General features: G+C 42.6%; 1 protein-coding gene across 3 annotated transcripts in view; it reads left to right on the forward strand.

Moving 5' to 3' along the window:
* The window catches only part of rspo2 (R-spondin 2), a 66644-nt gene extending 50410 nt beyond the window's left edge, over positions 1-16234 (forward strand). For 2 of the 3 annotated variants that reach the window (XM_039807254.1, XM_039807253.1), the window contains exon 6: positions 14743-14858. In XM_039807254.1, coding sequence (XP_039663188.1) covers positions 14743-14858 — 116 coding nt within the window. Of the gene's footprint in view, positions 1-14742 lie in introns of all 3 variants that reach the window. The other variant, XM_039807255.1, reaches the window with a different exon arrangement.
* The last annotated feature ends 174 nt before the right edge of the window (positions 16235-16408 follow it).

Here is a 16408-nt window from a genome sequence, read left to right on the forward strand (position 1 = left end):
ATTTATACGATGTCGATGTGCTATATAAATACTGTGAAAGTAAATGTACAATCCACAGCCTGTATTCAGAAACGGTGCCTTTAAACAAGCCGTAAGGACTTCTGTACGGTTGTGATGTCACAACTATACTATATATAGATATATGTAGAAAGTGCTTCAACAGTGCCGTTACAGTCTTTCCCCCGGCAGCAATGACTCTGAGAACGCAAATGCAGAAGACCTGGAAACGCTGACCAATCAGAGCAAACTGGGCATTTTTCGGAGTGGGGCTTAAAGAGACAGGCACTAAAATGGAGCGTTTCAGACAGAGAGTGAATACATTATATTCAGAAAAATAATGTGTTTCTTTTTACATTAAAAGTATATAATGAAGTCTCCACACCCAGTGGAAAATAGGGGTAAAGTTACAGATTAATGTATGCTCGTTTAATGATGCTCTGTGCTCCTTAGTCCCAGGCATCATGTAAGTCAAAGACAAGGGGAATTTGTTCTCTAAAATATGCTGCTATGAGTGTGATATAACTGTCATTTTAGACGTATGTATATGCAAGGATGATTTCTCAAACTTAAGTATTTGTTCAGTTTTGGTGGTTGCAGCCAAATGTAGTAAACATATTGAGTGTTTAAATATTTAAATTTACATTTTAAAATGTCAAAAAGTGAAATATGTAATTCTGTGAATTTATATTTGATACGTTAACACAAAGACTATAATATAATAGAGTCAATGATAAGAATGCAGTTTTTTGCACAACATTATACAGTTATGAGCTATAAAATAACTATGCGTCTGATTCTTAACATTTTCTAGGATACGTGACGACCTCCCTAATTTGGGATACTCGCATGTGGCGAGTACTTTTCCCATGTCCGTATTTTGAGTGATCTGCTATGCGAGAAATACCTATGATATTGCCTTTTCAGTGAATTTAACATGATGGCTCTCCGAGGAAAAATCTCCAGACATGATTGAGTGGTCGGTGTCACGAAACTCAACCCATTCCCAGGTACCATATCAAATCCCTTCAAACATAAATGCTCCTTCCCGCTGGGTGGCAAGGTTCAGGACCATGATCCCGGCAGGCCTTGAGACATTTCTTTCGGATTAGTGGGAGCTTAAGCATCCCTTTGATTTGATTCCTTTCTCTCTCCCCTGCTGCATTTCTGACAGATTCTGCTGCTTTCTGGAGTACACAAACCTCTCCTCGGCGAGGTGAGACCCTGAAATGACCGTTGAAATTGCACTGTAATCATACGCAGCTAAAAACAACAAGAAAATGTCTGCCATATGCCTCAGAGCCCTCTGTTTGTGTTTTAGTGAGTCAAAGGGGGATTATTGACAAGAGTGGGAGAGCGCTGCCTGGATAGAGGGAGCTGAGCGGTGATGGCTCTTATTTGCCCGTGTCTGTGATCAGATCTGTCAGAGCCACTCAGCTGTCCGTCTGCCTGGTGTTTGACAAGTGTTTGATGCAGCACAGGCCTTAGAGGGGATCAAGCCCTTCCTGGATTGGCTTTACCTCTCTCCCAATGCAACAGGAGCTCTGCGAGCACATCAAACACACCCTTCCCCCTTTCTTCCGCCGTGATCTGATGAACTATTTTTATCAAAAAATATGCGCAGTCTGTTGGATCATCAGAGGAGACTGAACACCAGCGCCTTCCGAGAGTTAGTTGAACAATCAAAGAAAACAAAACACGGCCGGCCAGACTTGATTCCCTCATCACTGGACATTGCACGGGGATTGCGGCATGATCCTGATGGCCCCTGTCTCTGTTTTAGTGTCTAAGCCCGTCTGACTTAGCTTGGCTCCCAGCTTGTTAGGGTCTGGTCCTGTTTCGGGGACAGTTGTGCTCCACGTCCAAACATGTGAGGGATTTCCTCCTGGGGTTTCCTAGTAGAGAGGAGAATGGATAAAGGGACTTGTGCAGAAATAAAAAAAAAAAAGAAAAAAATGGGGGAAAAATTCCCAAAAATCTCTTTTTTTTGTGGGGACCCCGGGGGGGGAGAAAAATGCAGACCAGGTGGAAGTAGAGAACGGAGAGTGTGTGCGCACACGTGCATGAACACACATTGTTGTACGCATGCGAGGTGGAGAGGGCGACTGTGTGGATCACACATGGTCGCCTTGTTTTCTCTCAGTATACCCATAGCACCCTGCCCCGCTTAGTTATTGTTGCTATGTCGAGCTTTCTGCTCTCACACGGCACAGGGCTCACATCATCGCTGTTGGTTGAAAACCTTGTATGTCCAAAACCGTTGTTTTTCAGGAAATGAAAAAAGGCTAAGTTGGAAACATTTTACTAAGCTATTTACTTCAGATGAATTCAGGCGGAATCGCCTTGGCACTGTTTAAACGTATAGGGGGACTAATAGCATTGATTTATGGAAAGAATTGGTTACAAGTTTGGGATAATAGCCGTAATTCTCCTCCCTTTGCGCTATCTCCGCTATCTATTTTTGCAAGGACACAGATTGCTTAAAGAAATACAAAAGTTTTTTTCCCCCTAGCTATCGCAGAATGTCAACTTGGGCAGCCAGGCTCTCCCCAGCACTGACGCAGCGCTGTGGAGATACTAAAGTTGTCTTAATTATGTAGCCTTAATTATATCGTAAGTCATAACTAGGGATGCTAATTTAGAGGGGGGTTTTCTTACCGATAGCGGATCCTAGCTAACCCGATCGCTAACCGTTAATCGACAAGCAGGCAACGGAGTCCCAGTTTACCCGTCCAGGAGGCTCGGACATACTTTCCGCGTTCCGTGGACAGATGCGGACTTGTACCGCTCGCTCACCCCACGATGTTCTGTGCATTGACGTGGACACGTGCAGCCACTTTCCTGGAACAGCCTGTCTCCACCGCAACCACCTGCGTGGTTGTTAGCGGTGTGTCTGCCTGGCATACTCTACCCTACTGCGTAGGACGGCCGATTTAACCCACCAGTCCTCATCGATATACCAGCATGTGTCTCGTAGCTCTCCATTGTGAGCACCACCCAACAAGAGAGCTACGAACAGAAAACAAAAGAGCAGCTTAAAAAGCAACTCGCTAGTGCAAAGTTGGCACTAGCAAATGAACTAGCAGTTAAGAAATAGATTGCATAGCCTGTTTTTCTTTCATCATGCAAAAACGTTTTTTTTTTATAACTTTTTTTATTTTTGTTTTAATAATATTGTTTTTAACCGTTCAACTAACTAAAAGGTTAATCGTTACCATCCCTAGTCAGATCCTCACCAGTTGATGATTGTATTATTATTAAAGGTTTATTTAGATAGGGACAGATACAAAAAACATAGATAAGCTTCAACAGTCATCTGATGTATGTATAATAGTGTTTTTAGCCGAAGCTAATTCACTAGTCCCTAGTAGGGCTTTTGGTTAAAAATAGAAATACAGATTTACATTATTAAAAATACGACAAGATGAAATGGAATGAAATGAAAAAGGAAAGAAAGTATACAGAGAGAGCACAGTGTAAGAACTAAATATGAGAGCACGATTGTTCCCGAATTAAGAGATGATCCATGTAACAGACACAGAAGTAAAGAAACGGCATTGTTCCTATAGTGCCGTGTAGAGGTAGGCCTAGTATTATATAGCTATTAAGGAAAGGTGAAAGATCAGACGTTTATTGCATTCTTTTTGGCAGCTGAGTTTATATACTTCATATTTTCAAACAGCATGTTTAAATTTTTACATTACAACAGAAAAGCCTTTTAGGATCAGGACTGTCCGATGTTTTCCAAATGTACCGCTCTCTGGTAATGAGTTTGGCCGGGGGTTGCTCTTCCAATAAAAAGCAGGACAGAGCTGCTAACATGACCTTAAACTCTGATAGAATCCAGGACCAGACTTCCACACAGTGGAGGAACACTACTGTAACACTGGAGCTTTTTTTTTATCGTAATCTGGAAACACATAAACTAATGTAGTTAGGTAATGCTTTTTGGCCTTGGAAGTAATGCTCGGTTACTAGGCAAGGACCTAGTTAGCTGGTCATGTAATTGGTTGCAGCTAACATTAGAGCAGACCAACAATACCTAATCCATTCTTTACATTTTTGTTTGTGTGTTTCTGGCTTTGAAAAGGCTAAAAAAGACACCCCTCTCCAAAGTCTCCAAAATGCTCTTACTGCAGCCCCAAGGACATACGGCGAAAGCTTGATAGGCATGCCATTTTTGGTACATTCCATGTTCTTAAATTGCATCCCTGTTTCCTTCACTTGCTTCCCTTCTTCTGCGAGGAAATCATGCGAGGTGAGAGGAAACGAGGGAATGTGTTTTCAGAGAGCTGGGACGTCCTTTCCTCTGAAGTGCACTTGAATTTGTCAGCTCTATGGGCGGCGATTTTAGCTGCACGGCTTCCGGGAATGCTGCTATCGTGTATCCTCCCTCCTAGCTTCTCGGGGATCCCTCCTCGCTCCTCGGAAACAGCTTCCGGTTCAAGGTAGGAAAGAGGAGCTATTAAATAGGAGACTTGAGAAGCAGCATATGATATAATTGGACCATCCCTGTTCAGGGCGGTAGGGCAAACTGTGAGTGTGCACTGACATACCAAAATCCAACCTAGCGTGGACTTTGACTTTAAGCATGTACTACTTGCCAGTAGTAGACAGATTGTTTGTTGAAACCATCATTCATCCTTCCCTGCTCCACCTCATAGCCCCCATGGGCCTGCAGAAAGCCCTTTACTCTTAGCACACCTTATTGCGTGCCTCCTCATGGCTGTGTTAACAACCATTTTATTCCTCTCCATAAAGTGAGTTGGGGTTCTATAATGCAGAGGGATTGTTGGTGAAGACCTAGAGGTTCATGGGAGGGGGCAGAGCCAGGTAAATCCCCCAAGCCAGGGCCCTCCATTGGGGGTTGACACCCCCGCCCCCCCTCTCCGTTACCCGAGGCCCAGGCTTACATTATACTCAACAGATCCTGGAAATGCCGATTCCCCTCCTCGGATAAATAATAAGTGTTCCAAATATGTGTTTAAAAGCAGTGCGAGGTGGGTACCTTGTAAAAAGGTAGTGTGTAAAAGTACACTAAATTGATCTGCCAAGTACAGCTTTTATTAGCTTTTACTTCTTAATGGCTCTGCAAAGATAATGAACAGTATTGAGCTGCAGCGGCAAGCGATAGTGCATCAGTGTAAAGACACAGAAATGTAGATGACAGTTATATCAGAGTAGCTTGAGAGCAGCTGGTTATCAAAGATTAAATAGAACACCTAAATCCATGAGGGATTTTGTGTCTGTTGTATGATTGATTTCATCAGCTCAATGCCATACACTTTTCGGAAACTAAGATTAGTATCAAAGCATGTGGGAATTAGAAAATGGATCAAAGAGGTCTTTAGAGGTCTCATCTTTATTCACAGTAGAAGACATGGGAATCAAAGTGGAGTGCTATGGCCCTTTTCCACATCTGCAGTAACTTCGCTGCTAGAATTATGGATTTGCTACCGTGTATCCCAGCAGGTTTCCTGATCTGTGGATCTGCGGTCACATTTTGAAACCACTCCCTCAAATGCTGCAGCAATCTACAGCTCAGCCCGACCTCGCCCCCCACGCGCGCGACAAATACAAAAACAAACAGACCCACACCCAGAGGCAAGCCTACAGGAACATCAGCGCAGGGCCTCCCTTTGATAAGTGCTGAGCTTTATATTTTTCTCATCAGAAATGAAACACAACATTAAGCCATTCATTAAAGTCAACTAAAGCTAATTATCCCTCATTTACCCAAGTGCCCAACGGCAGGAGAGCCCCATATACTTAGGCCCAGATGTGTCGATGAGTCAGTCGGGAGATAGCAGACCGCAGAGGGGGCCTGCTCACTTCACTCTTTGTGTGCTGCGGTTTCGAGGCGCATCAGACTCAGCGGGCCGGTCGCGATGCCTGTTCGCTGCCTGGCTGCTGACGTTAGCCTCGTGACACCATTGGCTGTGTCAAGCCGCCGCAATACAGCAAGGTTCCATTTAGTGGGGGAAAAAAAAAAGTCGATAATGATCAGTTGTATGCCTTCGTTTAAAAAACTGAATAATGAAGAGAGAGTATCAAACCTCAATGGCTGGCACATTTTCTAACTTATGTAGTGGCTGAGTCACATAAACAGCAGGCTTCTATTTAAATGACGTCTCCTTGCTGCAGGGGGCGACAGCGTGCGTACACATTTATTTATTTTTTTGCTTTTGAGCTGACGACGAGTTGGCAGCTTCGAGCGGAAGTGGGAAAACCCTAACAGTTGGCAGGATGTCATAGCCCAGAAACCATATAACGTCATGTGATTTAACTACTCAGAACTAATTTCTTCTTCTCTGTGTCTGGTACCCCCACCAGACATTTAGGAATAATGGCTGAACCGCTTTACCACTGGGATGAGGAAATCTAGCGTTTGCCGCAGTTTAGGAGAGACATGTTTATATTTTGATGTGGAGTTTATATGAAACACTTTCTGTTTTTATGTTGTATACAAAGCTGTTACTAGAAATGAATTTGGGCAAAAAAGGTACAACAATGATGCCCATTTTTAAATGTAGGCTCAAAAGCTACGGTGTATTTTTCCATGTAAACTACTTGTCTTTTTTTTTTTTTTACTTTTTCCAGTCAAGAATGTTCCTGCTGCACTAGTCATGTATTCTGCCCTGCAAAGGCAAAAGACCTTAACTCGCTAGAGTGTGAAACTGAGAAAAATGACTTTAAAGTTTCTGTTTTGTCCAGACAAAAGTATTATAGGTAGAACTCCCAAAATTTGACAACTAGTTTTTATAATGAAGAAATGTTTGTAAGCAAAAAATCTTGAGTTAAAAATTGACCTTTGACCCTTGTTTGGCAGTTACTGTACTCTGCCTTTGTATCATGTGCCAAAAACAAGGAGTCATGCAAAGGCAAAAGGCAGTAACTGACATATAATCAATATTTGCTTGCTGTTCACCATACTTACATCCATTATAAGAACACCTAACCAAGGTCTAGTCATCATGGTATTTGTTTTAAATTATATAGAAGACATTTGGTTGTTCCTATTTACTGCTATAATGATCAGGATAGTGTGGCAACACTAACACAGTTGAACAGTATGACATATAAGTTACTTTGCAGTACAGTATACAGTATGAATAAATACAAGAAATAGTTTCTCAATAAAGATAATTTAATTATAATTGAATACAAAGGTATATTTATTGTTTAACAATAAATATATAATGTTTAACACTTTTGCAAGGCACTGTATCTGTGTCATATTCTCATTAGGGGCTGAGCCCCCCTAAAGGTCTGATCCTAGAATCGCCCCTGGCCATAGGCGGCATTAGGCTATTTTTAGGGGTGCTGAAGCACCCCTAAAAATCATCTCAGCACCCCTGAAAAATAAAGTCCTTATCATTGTGATTTTGTGAAATCGTGTAGTGCTCAAACGTTATTACTTCTGCAAACCTGATTTTAGCAATGCAATAGGATAAATGACGACAGGCTCAGCTCAATTTTGTTGTGCAATGTTAGATAAATTGCTAACTGTAGGCAAATGTAGCTTAGTAGCCTATAATGAGTTTTTAAAGTGGGCTGACCCTCTTGGAATAATGCATGAACACTTCCAAATTCCTATTCTGCCGAAGTTGCGTGAATGCAGCATTTGCCCACGTTGGTTTAGCCTGCATTTTTTGCATTTAGAGTTTCATGGTGTGTTAGCCCCACAGCTTCACTGTGTGGACGGGACCTCTGGAGCTCTACGTGCAGTCACAGTTGCTAAGCTAGTTGTATATACCTCAGAAGATGTGATGCATGAAGGCTTCCGAGTTGTTTAAAGGCACTGAGCTGGGCTGAGGAATGTAAAATAATGTCATTTTTGAATGAGTAACAAGAAACTGCTTACATGTTTCAATTAACTTAAATTAACTAAGTTTTCCACACAGATGTTTTAATGCATTTGTAGAGTACAACGCTGTATATCGACTTTAGGAGTATTTTAAGGATTACAAGTGCCATGTTGACATGTCGGCATCAAAGTGCGTCTCAGAAACCTGAGAGATCATGCCCCAAGTTTCCAACTTGGAAATCTGACCCAAGGGATTATGCCATTTAATTTTTCCTAGTACAGCAGGAAGAAGTAATTCCCAACTTTCCAACATTTCTGAAACACAGAATAAGTGTTTAAGGGAAGTTTGTACTAGAGGAAACAGCTCTGGAAAGCCAATTCCGACCGTTTGAACGTTTTTGGAAGTTGGCCTAATTTAACATCTGTCATCGAAGGTTTCTACTCGATAACGTACCTTTGAGCGCTCGAGCCAGCGGTGGGAACCCAAACAGCACAAATGGAAACAGTCCCGTATTGTGAAACGCAGCAGAGCGTGACTTTGAACTCTGAGTAGACTGATGGAGAAGAACGTTAATGTCACATGTAACATCATCTGTTCGGTACCCTTACTGGGCAGGTTGTGGCTGCTTCTCGCCGGTGTGATCGACCTTCTCCAGAGGGGGAAAGAACACGCTGTCTGCACTGACCATCAGGCGTATTAATCACCGTCTCAGTCATGCATGTGTTGCCGGGACTTCTCCGCTTAGAGTCGTTAATCTCCGAGTCGGGTTTTCGCTTTAACTTATTGTCAGTGAAACGAAGCATCAAAGAGCCCGAGCGGTGAGCTAACCTGCTTTTTTAATCTCCGCGCAGATCCTCCGTTGGGTCATAGATGAGAAAATAATGACCGACCTAATCCCAACATTAGCTTTTAAAATCGGAATGCATATGTTTTACATCATCCTCGCCTCGCAGCGCGGTGATAGTAAGCAGAGCAGTGGGGGGAAAAGGGAACGAAAGAATGAAAAAGTGAATGAAAGAGTGTGATCCAGAGTAACCTTGTTAGGGCTAAGTGATGCTGTGCAGAGAGCCTCTTGTCAGTTGGTTGGCAAGATGAGCTTCTTGTAAATGATTGTCCTCTCTGTCAAAAGGCTGATTTCTTTTTTCCTACATCTGACGTCTGGGTCTCTGCCGCAGTATTTCCCCGGTAGTTTTCCTCCCAAATATTGTAGCTTTTTCACTTGGTCTGTATTTGTTACAAAGTCCCACCTTTTAACACATTATTTTCATCTGTCAAATGTCAAATGACCCTTCTAGAGCAGTTCCCTGCAGGCAGACAACAGTACAAAGCGCCGATAAAAGTTTTGGCCTACGCCTTAATGAACTATTGGTCACCTGAGGTCATACACTGTGTCCCACCTATAAATCAACTGCAAACAAGGTTCGGCAGCAGAATAGGGCAGCGTCAGCGTCCGTAACCTTTTCCCAGACAGAGGAGTTGTCGGTGTGTGAGTAAAGAGAGCACTGGCTGGCTACAGATCCTTTCCCCTTCACAGCGTTATAAATGTATGTGTGAGGAGGCCCTTAATGGCTGCTAATCCAATTTCTGCCACTGAAATCAAATCTCACTGGCGCCAGTAGTTCTCTCCTTCCCTCACAAATGATGGCCTCCGCTTTGGCCTGTTTATGAAAAACACGAGCCGCCAAAAAAAAAAATCCCGTTTTTTTTGCCTTCCTTAAATCCACCCGAATCATCACCAAAAAATTTAGGATTTTTTTTTTCTTCTGCCCAACAACATCCCCCGCCCTCTCTTTGTCCTACGAAAGTTATTAATTGACCGTCTGCGTCGAGTGGAGGGATGAGGTAACAGGAGAGCAGGGGAGAGTTTTCAGCAGTATAGGATCCCATTTACCGTATGTCTTAATGCCTTCTCGAGGTCAGCCATCGATTCTTTTCTAAAACCGCAAGCAAAAGGAGATAAGATTAGGCCTTCGATTCCTGCCGTGCTGCCGGAGCCGTTAGTGGATGAAATCACGTGGCCTGTGCCGACAGTCGGTGCATTGCTCTTTCTAAGCAGGTCGTGGCCTCTGGGATTGTACTGTAGGACAACATACAGATACATACAACAGAGTTTTTTTCTTTTGCGGAGAAGTCTTCTAATCTATGCTGAGTGACGAAATGGTGAATAAAAGCCTTATTTCAGAGAATATGACACCGACTCTCGTGTAAACTTATGCATATTCTTGACTTCGGTCCCCTTTTCCAAAACAAAGATATTAGCTTTGACACTGATGAAGGGAGCATTGGCTTTGGCTTCCTTCCCCCTGGATATGGATTTGACTGATTATCTTTCAGAGCATCAGTTGGACGAGTAGTCATATTGCCGTTCCGCAAGGAGATATTATTCTGGAGCGCGAGCCTAATAATATGATACGTCTAATAGCGCTTAACTCTTAGTTGGACCTTCACCATGCCTTCGTCTCGATTATTGCTGAGAGCCTCAAATAGCAACGGCAGGGACACGGAGAGGGGAAAAGGGAGAAGGGAGAAGTAGAATGGTGGGGAAGAAAAAAGAAAAAGGCGGTGGATTTCGGCTGGCTTTGAGAGGTTATTGAGGAACGTCCACCACAGCGTGCAACAGGAGTTTAATATTTCTTTTTCGCACTGGTTTGGCAGCTGAAACGATTGAAAATGACACTAAGTATTTCTCAAGCTCACGTAGGTGATATAGAATCTTACAATCACTTATGCACAGACATAAAGGGGGATGTACTGTATATCATTCACTCACACACACACACACACACACACACACACTCACACTCGCAGACACATAAAAGACTTCCACAGAGGTCATTTTTGACAGCGATAAACAACCGTCCTACCACAGGCTCTGTTTCTGATTCAGAAATACAAAACATTTTGATTTGCTCTTGAGATTTGTGTTTGTTTGTTTGATTGAATTTTCATTTTCATTTTCATACTCAAACCCAAATGTCAAGCTGGCAGAGGAAGATGGTATCTACGAAGCAAAACTAAACATTGGTGAAATTATGGTTTGCAGTAGTGATAGAAAATGCAGCCAGAATGGAAAGAAAAGTATAAAAAAAAAGAGGATTCTGATTTCCTGATAAAAGCCATACTCCTTTGATTGGATCCTTCCTGTTACAGTTACGACGCAACACAAAGACAGTAGATGATTTGAAACCTACCGTGCCTTCCAAGACAAAATTATCTTTACATGCCCTAAGATTTAAGAATTTGTTGTTGGTTTTGAAAGCAATTGAGATGAGTTAATCATTTCTTTTCCAGGCAAATTAAACTGTTTCCTCTGTGAACCCCGGTAATCAGCTTAAGTGATTACATCGGCCGTAAATATGAGATGATGAAAGCTCCAGTGTTCAGTGAGTGCGCAGTGCCCTGAGGAAAGGCTAAACGGGAGTTCTTGGTTAGATATGATAGAGCATCTCTCTAGTATCAGATGCATGGGGGGAGAGGGGCTTATGTGGGGATTGGTTGCCCTCTAGCTGTCAGCGTTGAGATTGGGTTATAAAATGTGGTCTGAGATGGTTGTGTAGGTGAGTTCATGATGTCTCATCAGTTAGTTAATTCGGGGGAGTTTCAGCTGAAGCTTGAAACAAGTTAGCACTTCTGTGTTGAGTTTGATTGAAAGTATGCGGTGTCTGCAGGGAAACAAAATAATAAAGCAAAATAAAACATAACATGGAGTGGATCTTATCAGCACACTGGATTTTGTTAGAATACCATATCCATATGAGATACAATATCCAGAATCTGGTGATTTCTTAGGGTACAATTGGAAAGCTTCAGCATCTGGCATCTACTGAGTGGATTTGGTTTGGAGTGTTTTGTAAATCCCATGTGCAGCATGATCATTTGACTTGTACGCTGTCTTGACAGCTGACAAGATTTAGCTACCTTATTTAGATATGTAGGAAAGCAAGATATCACTTCATCAAAATGGATTTTTATCATTTGCAATAACAGCTGGGTGCATTTAGAGTTAGCTAAGGCTAGCTGTGGCTAGTTTTTTATGGCTCAGTTTTGCAATTACTGCAACAACAACAAAAAAAAGGAAGGAAAGAAGGATGTAAGGGGTGACATAATACGAGTTAGTTTGATCACAAAGCTTTCAAAATGTGTCTTATCAATGTAAGTTGACTAATTAGGGTATCTATGCAATCTATCTGCTTGGCATGAACTCAGTCTGCATGTGCAGTTGCTGAATTTGTTTCTTTCCTGCAGTTTTGAGTGTGTGTGTGTTGTAAGCGCTGTTACAGAGAGCGTTAAAACTCTTTGGATTACACATCTCCTGCCCATTCCCGAACTAGCCAGGAAAAAGTATGTTTTAACCTAACACCCACATATGTCTTTGTTTTTCAAGCAGTTGCTGTAAATGCAGGCTTTTTCAGTTTAAATGCAGCCCTGCGTCCCAGGAATGGCCCACGAAGGCTTTGCCCGTTACAGAGGGAGTTTAATGCTGCATCATGTACTTTATTGCCGTCAAATGTAATTCGTCTTGAGTTGATTGCACTGTAAGCTGTGTTTATCAGGCACCTAGCAACACTGTTTTGAATGAAAATTACCTCTTTAAAGAGCAATTAGGAAAACAAACCTGTAGGCCAAATGCCTTTCAGCTCCAGATTTACTTTGACGTAGCGTAAATCATGCAAAAAAAAAAAAAATCCAAAGTGGCATCAGCTAAGCAAGTGTACAAAGTCCCCCAAAGTCATATTTTTCAATTGAAGGCCATGAGATGTTGATGGAAGAGATGCGAAAAGTTGTGTTCAAAGGGTGATTTTAAATAGGAGCTGTGCGCGAGAAACTTTATTGCCACGGCTCAGATTGGCAATGTGACTCAAAATAACAAGATTAGATTAATTGCAGGAAATAGCTCTGAGATGGTTTGATGTTTTGCATGCATCTGTATTATTCATCGGGAGACCCTGTTAGCAGAGCAAAATCTTGCTTTCTCATGCGTGTCGGCTTAAACGAGTGAATATTTTCAAATCGACCTCACAGTGTAGCCCTGAGAATGGGAAATAGGTCTTTTCTAGGGGTGCTTAAAAGGCCACCGCGATGCCAGCACATATGAGAAGGCAATTAGAGATAATGCCACATGTTACACACCGTTACCTGTTTTTCGTGAGAGAAAAATCTCCAACAAGTGCAGTAATAAGGCCACGAATCAGGCAAGGAAACGGTGAGACTTGTTTTTCTGTAGCGGCTTTCCTGTGCTCCCCCTCTGCGAACCATGGCGTGGCTTGTTTCTTTGTGTTCTAGATCAGGATTCAGATAGCGTCTCATCATCCAAGCCTTACTCCACTTTTCCCCCCATTAGATTTTCTTTTCCCTTAAATTCCCTCACACTCACTCCCCCCTCCCTCCCTCCCACGCATACATCTCGCACACACACCTCGTTATCTTATTTGTGGCCTTGGCAGCCAGATTGTTGCCTTGCGGTTCGGTAGCCAGAGTTTTCTCTGTCACCGAGAGACGTGGGTGCAGAACCTCCACCACACAAGGTTCCATGAGAGCAGGAAGTCAGTTCCCAGCATGCTTTGCCCGTCCCAGTGAAACCTGGGATGGATTAACCTTGGGCTGGGGGGACCTTTCCAACTTGGATAGAGAGTTATGCAACTTCCCATACTTATCTCCCCTCTCTATTGCAGTGGCAGTGAAAACTGAGGTTCAGTCCCGAGTGGTGGAGCAAACCAAAGACCTGATATGTGATGTTCCCTCATAGAAGGTTCACTTCTTTATGTAGCGCAGCCTTTTAAATTGGCAAAAGTTGGAGAACTTGTAAGACGTCACTGTTAGGGCTTTTACGAAAGCTTTATACCCGAAGCACACTTTGATTCTTTTGTAGTTGCTTGTAGTGCAAATCGAAACAGATTTCAAGTGCTTATCTTCCTATTCCATCACCTTTTATCTTTTTACATTTTCTCAACTCTTGGATGGTGGAAACAAATCCAAGGCCCAAAACCTGAGTGCTCCAGCCCAAAATAAGCAGATTGAGTTCATGTAATCTATTCCACAGCAGTCTGTTTCATGACTGTGCTTTTACATACCTCCGTGTTACAGTAAAGTCAATAGAAGTGAAGCTCACTGGTCATCAATCTGATGCTTGAAAAGCAATACGTTGCACCCATCAATACGTTGCGTCATCCAATCACTGGTTGTTACGTACAGGTACAAATTCAACACAACATTCAGTCTGACTGTATTCGAGTATTCAAGTGTGAGTGCAGTCACCAATACTACAGCCCTGTCCCTGGCGCACTAAAAGCAAATATGCTTAGTGCAGCACCATGCTGCTGCCAACAATCTCTTTAAAGCGAGGCCAGGTCAATGAGGTTATGTGATGGATCTGTTTTTCTGTGTGGGACTGCATGGATCTTTTCACAAACAAAATACCTGATACGTGCTGACGTTTGAGATTCTTTTCTCGTACGGATGCGTCAGAGCTTCTCGTCTGTCTCCTTATAAGGACTAAGTTAACAGAAGTACATATTTGTGTCGAAAAAGCTGAGAATTTATTAAGAAATACTGGTTTAGGGGGGATTACATGCAGGGCTGGATTAAGCTACCACGGGGCCCTGAGGCAACAACAAGATGTGGGCACCTATTGACGGATTTACACACTGATTTGCAATTAATCAAGTTACCACGTAGTAATTGTAAAAGTAATTGCCACACTGAAAACCTTTGGCCTTCAGGGCCCCTAAGTGTCTGGGGCCGCTTTGCCCTGCTGGTAATCCAGCCTTGGTAGTCGTGTCACATTTGCTATAGAAACCGATCGCATTGCATGGAGTAGAAGGACTTTGACATGAGGTTGTCTGAAACACAGGAAAGCCGTTACCTGGAGAATCGAACAAGTGCGGGTAGCACTGATCAAAGGGATAACCACTTCTCTGTTTTCCCCCTCCCCCCACAGATGGCTCAGGGAAGCAGCGACCCAAAGAACCAAAGAAGAAGAACAAGCAGAGGCTGCGGTTTCGGGCCCAGAACCAGCACAGCGACCACTTGGCCTCCGCGCGCTCCAGCCAGTGAGGACTTAAAAACTCGAAACTAGACTTCCCATTGAACAAAGAAACCAACGCCAACGCTGCTAGCCGCTGCTGCACCCATATTCTGACCCCCTCCCCCACCCCCGTGCTCTCACCGGGATACACAACCATAACTCACAAGTCCGTCACTACAAATATATATGTCTAACGTACGGTATCAGTATCAACACACTAAACACATGCTTCATGCCTCCCGCTGCTTCCCTCCCCCCACCCCCCCCAGCTGCAGTAACCAGCCAGGTGACTCTCAGCCCCACCCCTTGCCTTGCCTTGCCTTGTGGACCTTTACAGTTGACATTACCAAACTCATTTCCTGTCATTAACAATGCCATTAACCGTGCAGAGAGTGATGGAAGACGCAGGGGCGACCAGAGACTGTGGAGGCGGGAGAGGCGGATAGGAGAGGTAGCGAGGGAGTTGGCAAGCTAAACTGCTCGTAGAAGGGGGTGGTGGTGGTGGGGGGTGGGATCAGACCAGGGAGGATGTTAAAAAAAGAGAGCAGATGAAGCGACAATAGAGATTCGACTGAAGCGAATGATGCTGATGGACAAGAAAAGGGCATCTGGAACTGAAAGAGACAGTTTTTTTTTTTTTGTTCCTATATTTATGTTAAAACTACCCTCACCTTCCCCCTCTAAATGGAGACGGAGCGTTCCCATGTGTGGCCTTTATGTTATGTACATTTTTGAGAGTAATATTAAAGAAATTACCATGCGTAGTTGCAAAGTATTTTATTCTCAGCACAAACTGTTTACGTTCAAACCGCTTTTATGCTCTAACTGTATAGTGTGGATATAAAAAAAGAAGAAATTTAGTTGTTTGACAAGCATGGCAACAGACTCATGTGTACATAGTTTATCGAATTATGAAAGCTTATTACTGTATTTTCAGTATTGACTTGTTCACCATTCTAAATGTTTTAGAGATTAAACGGTTGTAATACCAAGCTACAGATTAAAATGATTAAAAACAAATAATAAACATAGCCGCCACATAGCTGTTTCATTTATATGGTATATATTTGATTTATTTATTAATTCTATTTTGTACTTTTTTTGTTCAGTGAGAACGTTTGCCTCATACTGTTAACTCTTATATGCTGAAATATTCTTTGAGGTCCTTATAACAGTGCATATCTTTAACACGTGGAAAAGGTTTTTGTTCTGATGTCATGCAAAGTCTTGTATTACATTCATTTGACCTCATCTACTGATTTCAATGTTTTCAAGAAGAAGCAAAAAAGACAAAACTATGCTTTGACATATTCTAGGTTTAATGATTAGGATCCAGCAAATGTATGGTCATAGGACTGCATATGTGTACATTGTGTTTTATTAAAATACATTTCATGTGACTGTACGATGAAGCCTTTCATTATTGTCTATGGCTATAATATATGTGGCTGAACTCCGAAACTGCTGTTTCCTTGTCTCACTTCAGTGTGCAATTATGTGATTTAAAGAAAAAAAAACATTTGTGAAATCCATCACGTTGTGCTGCATGACACAAGTGCTACCTCCAGCCAAAGGATTG

Source organism: Perca fluviatilis, chromosome 7 (assembly GCF_010015445.1).
Source record: "Perca fluviatilis chromosome 7, GENO_Pfluv_1.0, whole genome shotgun sequence".
Taxonomy (NCBI): Eukaryota; Metazoa; Chordata; class Actinopteri; order Perciformes; family Percidae; genus Perca; species Perca fluviatilis.